The sequence below is a fragment of the Lepisma saccharinum genome, chromosome 5, assembly GCF_977018435.1.
Source record: "Lepisma saccharinum chromosome 5, izLepSacc3.1, whole genome shotgun sequence".
Taxonomy (NCBI): domain Eukaryota; kingdom Metazoa; phylum Arthropoda; class Insecta; order Zygentoma; family Lepismatidae; genus Lepisma; species Lepisma saccharinum.
The window spans coordinates 9,708,770-9,718,086 of record NC_139233.1 but is presented as its reverse complement, the minus strand read 5'-3'; the positions used below and the strand labels follow the sequence as shown (position 1 = coordinate 9,718,086).

Genomic DNA, 9,317 nt, shown 5'->3' with positions numbered 1-9,317 from the left:
TAAAATAACATGTGAGACGTACGTATAAATCCTATATTTTTAAGGTTTTAAAAAACACATACATGTAAACCTTATACTTATCTATTATCCAAACACTACATATATGACTGAACTAATGAAATTTCATCTTTGAAGGTTTACAAAGTAACAAACTGTTGTGTCTGTGATTGCAAGGCACTACAAAGAAAAAAACATTCATTACTAGGATAGCTATCGGGGGTCCTTAGTGGGTGCTAGCTACTCAAGTTTGTCCATGACGTGTAGCAATTTCTTCAACGGTCTGTAGCTTTCTTCGGTTCTGCTTTTCTCATTGTTAATTCCGTCCATTGTATCTTCTTCTTTGAATTCTCTCCCTCGACTGTGTTTCCCATGGTGTTCTTCTGCACCAAACAGTCTATTCAGTGTACTCCTTTCAGTTTGTACTTTGCACTGACCTTTACATCTGGATTCTTGAATATTAGTAACTGCGGGTTTCTTTCCAATATGAGGTAAACCATGTCTAGTCGCAGTTTCTGGTGTCCTCCTGTTTGGAAACACGTGTCCCAATCTTTCTATATGTCTTGCATGCCTCATTATGCCTCTCCTCCCAGAAATGCCATATTTGCTTCCGTATGACTTCAAATTGTTATTTGATGATTGGGGACCTCCTTTTGAAGTTCCTTGGTTTACTTTCCTGAAAGTGAAATTATGTGGTGATGTATACTTTTTCTTATATGCTACTATAAACTTTGACTCCTTCCCTCTTACCGTAATATCTGGTGCACCAACACGGTACCTATAATTAGTTGATACTCTTTCATTTCTTGAAGCACGAGAACCTGTTAACTTACAGGGAGTATTCATACCACACGAATCTCGAGATGAATATCTTCCGTCAGCTTTTATGACAAATGCCACATTAGACGGGCATTTCAAAATCTTTATCCCATTCGATGATGTTTCAGGCTCATTTTCACTTTCAACAATTTGTGTACTGGAGTAGCTGGAACCCTCGTTGTAATACTCAATTGTTTGGGTATTTAAGGTGTCCCTGCCTCTGCTATAAACCTTCTGTAACGTATCCCTTTGGCATTCCGGTATTAAATGACTCTCTTCTAATCCATCTCTTATATGCATTTTGGAGTTCATCTCCAGAAAACTGCAGCAACTGTCATCACTCTCTACACTTTCTTCTCCACCAGAATGTCTTCTCTGCAGCTCGCCCCTGACTGTTGCTAAATTTGAACCGGAGCATGGCCTTGCAATACCCTCAAATCGTGTCCGATGTGGACTTCCTTTGTAGATTAGACTATCTGCAAGAACGTTCGTTTCTTTCTTTTCATAAGACGGCCATTCTTCAGAACCGTTACTCTTTATAACTCTTGCAGCATTGCAGTCTTCTTGGGCAAGTTCAGATGCACCGCAGTTTGTATCATCAATACCATTATGACATTCTCTGCATTTGTCGAATATACCTAAACGAGACATGTCACCGAACCCGTGATAATTAGTATGATTTACAACGTAATCAAAAAAGTTGGTTTTCTTTAACGAGCTCGTTTCAGCCTCATTTGGTTTACTGATATATTTCGCATCCGAACCACGACGTTTGCGAATAAGAGGACTATCATTTCTTGGGGACTCACTCTTCTCGACATTCTTAGCAATCCTCCTCCCTTTCTTGGAACTCTCTCCAATTTCTCTCTTATGTAGTCGCCTTTGTGTTACGCTTTCAGAACTTACATTGCAGTAAACGGCTTCCTTTACTGTGTCATTCGGTGGCGTGTTCTCTTCCAAACATTTTACTACAGTTTTCCGTTTCTGTGCTTCGATTTCCAAGTGATTACCAACTTCTTCATTGCTTCCCTTTGTTTTTTCCGTTTGCTTGGATTTTTTGACTGTAGAATTATTATTAGGGCGGATATACAAGTTATAGTCTTTACCGTCGTCTTCACATTCTATCGTCGATGTTCTAAATTGTATAGTAAACAATTGTTTCCTGCCATCTTGATCGAGTTCGGCATGTTTACCACCCGTGAATTTAATATATATATTATTATTTGATATTGTATTGGTTTCGTTGTGACTGTCAGAAACGAGTTTCTCAACGTCATTCGATAAATGTTTTCCTTCATTTAAAGTCGCAAATATTCCAGGACACTCTGATCTGGCATGGAGTGTTTTAGAGTCTAACTCCACCACTGGTGCTTCAAATTTGACTTCATCACGAGGCATTTTCTTGCTGGTTTCAGTTTTTCCACTTTCGTTCAAATATTTGGTTAAGTGGGTATCAGATTGGTCATAATTACGACGATGCCTTGTTTGAGACTGTTTCGTTTCTCCTTTATCCTTGTTTGATATCATTCCACGATTTTCAGATATCTCATTTTCATGATCTTCAGTGGATTTTGGTTTACGGGTTTCACGCATAAATTTACCCATTTTCTTAGAATATTCTGGACAATGTTCCTGGAACTGATTATTAGTTGTCCCTACCTCCAAGGCTTCTATTGTATCCTGTATTTTCTTATAGCTACTTAGTTTACTCGATCGAGTGCCGAATTTGCTTCTCAGGTACGACAAAATCTCCTCGTATATCAATATAAGGCTTCTCCTTATTCTTGAAGCTGATCCACTATTACGGTCTATCATTTTATTTTTAATGACTTTTGTAGGATAATTTGAGTGCTTATTCTTATTTCTTTTTCCTTTCCCTGAAATGTCAGTGCTACTTATATTTGGTCTTGCTTGATTAGAATGCAAAATGTTCTTGAAGTTAATTCCAGGTACTCCACGACGGTACCTTTCATCACCATACGATTTATAGTTACTTTCATGCATTTCTTGTCGGCCTTGTTCACCTATTGTGTGACGCGGAGTAGGAAAATTGGAGTAAACCAAGTGAATATCATCCGATTCACAAATACTTGTTCTTGATGAGAATCCGTGTTCGTATATCATGTCAGAATCTCTGTCTATTCTCGTCAGAAATTTTTCAGACGATTTTTCAGGAACGTCGATTAGGTCTTCTTTTGACAGCTTATGTTTACAACCAGTTTCTGAACCAGAACTTCCAGCAATACGATTAACATTTCTTCGTGTCTCATCAGGAACTTCGTCTGGTGTTTTTGTATGTGGGAAAATTTTATTCCATTTTAAAACACCTAAATGAAGACATTGCTTCTGCTCCTTGCAACTTTCTTTTTCACCATTGGTTAGAAACACCAAGACAATCTTTCCAGTGTTAACATCATAAAACGTTTGCACTTCAGGTGAACCAGGAATACGGCGGTGTCTGCGATCACCTACAAAACGCTGAGTAAAACGATTGGTGTCTTGCATCGAAGTGGTGCCAGATCCTACACTTCTAGTCTGTGTCCCAGGGAAAGGCTGCAAACGTGCTGAGGGACCTGTCCCTACAGATTGAAAGGTCGTGTTAGCCTGGTGTTCATATCGTGGTGTTTCTAATGGACCAACTGTACGCTGTGTAAAACGATTGTTGTCTTGCACCGAAGGACTGGCAGAGTATACACTTCCAATCTGTGTCCCAGGAAAATTCTGCAAACGTGCTGAGGGACCTGTCCCTAAAGATTCAAAGGGAATGCTAGCCTGGTGCTCATTTCGTACTGTTTCTAATGGACCAACTGTACGCTGTGTAAAACGATTGTTGTCTTGCACCGAAGGGCTGCCAGAGTATACACTTCCAGTCTGTGTCTCTGGAAAATTCTGCAAACGTGCTGAGGAACCTGTCCCTACAGATTCTAAGGGCGTGCTAGCCTGGTGCTCATTTCGTACTGTTCCTAATGGAACTACTGTATGCTGTGTATGATTGGTGTCTTGCATCGAAGGACTGCCAGATCCTACACTTCCAGTCTGTGTCCAAAGAGAAGGGCGCAAACGTCCAGAGTGACGTTTCCCTACAGATGTAAAATGATTGTTGTCTTGCACCGAAGGGCTGCCAGAACCTATGCTTCCAGTCTGTGTCTGAGGAAAAGGCTGCAAACGTCCTGAGGGACCTGTCCCTAAAGATTTTAAGGCCGTGCTAGCCAGGTGTTCATATCGTGCTGTTTCTAATGGACCAACTGTACGCTGTGCAAAATGATTGGTTTCTTGCATCGAAGGGCTGCCAGACCCTACGCTTCCAGTCTGTGTACCAGGAAAAGACTGGAAATATCCTGACGGACCTGTCGCTACGGATTCTAAGGCCGTGCTAGCCTGGTGTTCATATTGTGCTGTTTCTAATGGACCAACTGTACGATGTGTAAAATGATTGTTGTCTTGCACCGAAGGGCTGCCAGAACCTATGCTTCCAGTCTGTGTTCGAGGAAAAGGCTGCAATCGTCCTGAGTGACCTGTCCCTAAAGATTTTAAGGCCGTGCTAGCCTGGTGTTCATATCGTGCTGTTTCTAATGGACCAACTGTAGGCTGTGTGGGATTATTGGTGTCTTGTGTCGAAGGGCTGCCAAAGCCTACATTTCCAGTCTGTTTCTCAGCAGAAAGCTCTGAAGGTACTGGAATATTTGCCTGTACAGAATTTAAGACCTTGCTAGTCTGATTTTCTTCATGACGTGTCTTCCGTAAGTGAGAGATATTTTTTGTTGTGTCTAATGTACCACCTGTCCTCTGTGTAAAACGATTGGTGTCTTGCATCGAGAGGCTGCCAGAGCCTTCATATCCAGTTTGTATCCCAGCAGAGGGCCTAAAAAATCCTGAGGTACTAATGGCTACAGAAATTAAACCCATGCTAGCTTGGTGTCTTTTATGACGTGTCTTATGTACGTCGTAGATAATGTTTGGCGTTTCTAATGAACCAGCTGCATGTCGTGTAGGACGAATGGTGATTTGTATCGAAGGGCTGTCTAAGCCTTCATATACAGTTTGTTCCCCAGCCGAAGGCTTAAACATTTCCGAGGTACATGTCCCTACAGAATTTGAGATTGTTCCAGTCTCATTGTAGCATTTGCAACAATTACTCCTGCAAATGTCTTTCTCACCATTGAACGAAGGACCGTGTCCTCTTTCTTCTGATACTTGACGGCTGTAGTTGACAGCATCGGTAGCTCGATCTACGTTCCTACATGGCCTATACAAACACTCGCATCTCTCACGTTCCATTAGTTGTTGGCTACGCCATGTCTCGTCTATACTCATCCCAGGTGAATATTGACTTTCCATTGGAACTGAAGGTATAAAATTGGGATACGCATTGCTTTTCCAGTATAGCTGACTGTTCCCTTCATAGCCTCTATTTGCAAAGGAATTATAGTTTCCCCTGAAATGAGGATGGTTTGGTGCGTCTCTGCAGCAACAATTACACGTATGGTTCTTTCTCCTGGGCTTTTCTTTGCGCATTTTTGTATACATTTCACCTTCCCTGTGTTTGTGTGAAGAAGAGACATGCTTTGATCTTCTCCTCCCTTGTTTTAGCTTTTGTGCTTTGCCTTTTCTGCTGCGTCTTGAGTCACTGCCCGAGCTATCGCTTGAGGAATAACTCGAACCTGTATCTCTGGCGCGTTTAGTACTAGATTTATTAGTCTTGCCCACATTTCTATCACAAACTAGAAGTACACTTGGAGGGCACCTGCAGTGACAGTGATTCTCCTCCCTACCATAAGAAACAACGCTTCCTTCACTTCCTGAGCGAGTATTGGACTCGGTTCTATAACCCTGATGACCTTCGGGCGCTATCTGTTCCTCTGTCCCTCTGGTGTTGTGAAAAACACGTATTGGTGAATCGTTCTTACGTTGCATTCTACTATTTGCGTAATCTTCAACACTGTTAAGGTTTCTTGTAACCTCCGATGGCTGATTGTTACCTCGATATGCAACCCTCCCTCCTGAATTAGCAACGCATCTTCTTTCGCAATCGCACCTTCTACCTCCGAATCTCTTGTTCAAATTTATGTGCATCACTTGACCAGGACAAAATAGGGCCATCATAGCTACTACTACTCTATGTAGGATTGAATATTGTTGTTGTGATGTTGGTAAAGATGTATTTGGTTCATCACACTGGGCTACGTCGCAAACAACGAAGGATCCGTCTCGCAAATTATTTTCAGGACTTTCCGATGCTTTCTCGCTGTCAGGCTCACCTTCTTTATGTGTGCCACTACGGTTCGGTTGGCAATTGCAGTACGAAGGAATTTCATCTCCACACGCAGTAAGTCGAACTATTTTGCAGGGTAATTTTCCACCCTTCAGATTCACAGAATCCTGCATACATGTACAAAGACTGTATTGGCTTTTATGCAATGAGTCACGTTTCACCTCCAATTTGCTTGGAGACTTGTAATCTTGACCATTATTTGGATCTATCGAGATACCTTTTGTCATCTTTCTCTCATTGATTTCTTGCAGTTCGTCCGAAGAGATGGCTACCCTTTAGACTTCATCTTCATCTACTACTTTGAGACGTAGCTCTTCCTCCTCTTCAGAATTTTGAAAGTACTTCCCAGAGAATTTCTGAAATTCATACAAGCAGATATATTTCACAGAATACCTAAATATGTGTTGAATTATTGTACTAACAGATGTGCACCAATACATAAGGGTGTCAACTATGAGAGGAGAGAATATTCATAATGTTTACAATCCATTATCCAAGCAAGTCATTGGTTATCTACAACTGTATTTGATAATTGCAAGATGAATGGGATTGCCATATAAATGGTATCGAATTTCCTTAAGCGATATGTGATTTAATCTGTGGCTCCCTCAAAAAACAAATCCTGAGAAATGACTAAGGCGAGTAAGGTAGCGACATCATGCATGGACTACTATAAACAAAATTATATAATATTTACTTTTGCATGGAACCAAGCTTTACCGTGCATGTCAGTGATTTGATTTATAATTTAGTGAACAATGAGAGAAATAACATGACAATCGTGGTAACATTTTGGATTATATTCAAAGGTATTGGTATGTAATTTTGAGATTTTCGCCTTGTACTTCTTCTAATATTGGCTCTACATTACAAACTCCCTTCGTGGAAATTAAAACTTCCGTACAGTAGACTCATAATTTTCGCCCTCTGCTAGGATATCAGATAATCAGTAATGAAACAGCCATTTATCATAGCAAAACGTTGAATAAAACTTAAGAAAATGTAGCGAATGATGATAGTTCTTTGCAATATTGATCCTAACTTTCCAACGAGCAAGAAAAACCAAATCGAGTATATACGCTGTGCACATGTCATGATGTGAAAGCACTGATGGACATAACTTGTGTACATTACATTTTTAATGGTTCAGACTGTCTTCTACACTCACAAATATTAAGTATGTTTATCTTTCCTGTTGTACAGTGGGATCCATGAGTATTACCGTGCAAATTGTCCATGACTATTTCATTATTTTTTCTCTTACATCCTGTGTGTTTTTAAGCGATGGATTTTTATGTATGCTGGTGCAGAAGTTGTTAACAGCTTGTTTTGAGTTTTCTTTTCATTCTTGAAGCTCTTATTGGGTCAAATAAAGTGCACGAACATGGTGATGGACAATTTGCACGGTAATACTCATGGATCCCACTGTACATATGTTCATAAATTAACAGGGAGCCGCTCAGTTCAAGAACGCTGTATCAATGTGAATGTATTAAAGTCGTTGAATTCGATTCGTCTTTGTTTACTTGTCGTGTTAAAAATATACACGAAATTTGTGAAGGATTATTTCAAGCGAAATAAGAGATTATGAAGTACAATCAAAGTTTTTAAATTCTTACAACGTTATCTTGTATAATATTACAGTGTAATATACAGTTGCAAAGTCCATCTGTTATATGGATTAAGTAGTTGTCATCATGTGAGGAAATACGGTGTATTTTCTTATTTCGTGTTAAGATTGAAACGTGCCTTTTTTACAGAGAGTAGGATGCATAAATATTTCCAGGTAAATTGTCCATCGGCATATTCATTCACTTCTTTGTACGTAGTGCAAGGTTCAAACACTAAACCCTAACAATAACAATTCACAACCTCTCTACAAGTATTAGTACAATTAATTATGATTCAAAATAACAATTTTTCTAGCAATCTTATTACATGCCACTGTACGATCTTACTGGTACTCAATATTATATCTACAGAACAACCAACGTGTGCTTTAATCTATGTGTTTGCCTGGATGCTATTAAACCTTAAGTTTTGTAAAACTAACACATTAACATGGTGAAACATTAGTAAACACATACCTATACGGTAGTTTACTGTAATTTGGAAAAAATATCATGAATTTACTTACTTCCTTCAGGTTACAGGCATGTTGTAATGGTTAATGTTATTGGTTTGACATTTCTGCAAATGTTATCTGAAAATTTTGATTTTATGCCTTGTCTGGGGCTTCAATACACAGATGTCAGACTGAAGCTCGGCTTTCGATGCACCATGGCAAAAGTTGACTTGTGTAATCTACTCCTGTCACCATATAATACCGGGACATGTTTTTTACACGGAAAATAAAACAGATCGGGCATCATCAGTGGTGGCCAGATAAGGAATAATATCTGGTTGTCAGTAGATTCATGCAGGACTGTCTAGTCGATAGACCAAATAATGTTTGTGTAAAGGAAAATGACAAAAGGAAACGTTCATGCAATACATTTCTATTAATTAAAAACTTTACAAAATTTAAGGAGCAGGGGAAAGATAATTCATTTAACCTGGGTTAAAGCACATTGTCAAAATTTAGGAAATGATATGGCAGATTTGTATGCAAAACAAGCTAGGGTAATTCAACCTGTACTGGAGCTGAAAACCTGGTACACAGACCTTCTACCGAGGGTGAAGAAAAAGTTGAAGGAAAACTGGACGGAATGGTGCAAAGGTGAATTTCAAAATGCAGGCAGCTTTTATCAGAGGATAGCTAATTTCAATAGAATGAGGCCTTGGTTTACAAAAGTTCAAGGTTCACGGAATGTGATAGTATTACTAAATCGTATTAGGTCAGGACATACAACTACTAAAAGTCATTTACAAAAGATCCGGATTCTACAAAACCCGAACTGTACATGTGGCAACAAGGAAGATATACACCATATCCTATTTGAGTGTAATAGATACACACAAGAAAGAGAGACATTCTATAAAACTCTTATAAACTGTGAAATTCCTTTTCCTCAGTGTTTGGAATCTTTGATTTGTGAACCTAACCTTACAGTTGGATATATATTGTTATCTTTTTTTAGAAAATGTGGCTTAACTATTTAATAGAAAAAAATGTTCATAGTATCTTTTAATAATAATGTACTAAAAAATGTAAGTTTATGTACAGTACATATGTATATAGATATGGGAAAAACTGCTTAGCGGTAATCCCAAGTAAAATGTAAATAAA

The 9,317-nt window shown here is 39.1% G+C and overlaps 1 protein-coding gene across 1 annotated transcript; it reads right to left on the bottom strand.

The window, feature by feature from the left end:
• Nucleotides 1–237: 237 nt before the first annotated feature.
• LOC145987572 (uncharacterized) lies at nt 238–8,322 on the bottom strand. Its single transcript, XM_083121920.1, has 2 exons — nt 8,226–8,322; nt 238–6,444 (listed from the first exon to the last, which is right to left on the bottom strand). The coding sequence occupies exon 2, from the start codon at nt 6,313–6,315 to the stop codon at nt 238–240; it is 6,078 nt and encodes a 2,025-aa protein (XP_082978046.1). The 5' UTR covers nt 6,316–6,444; nt 8,226–8,322.
• Between the last annotated feature and the right edge of the window lie 995 nt (nt 8,323–9,317).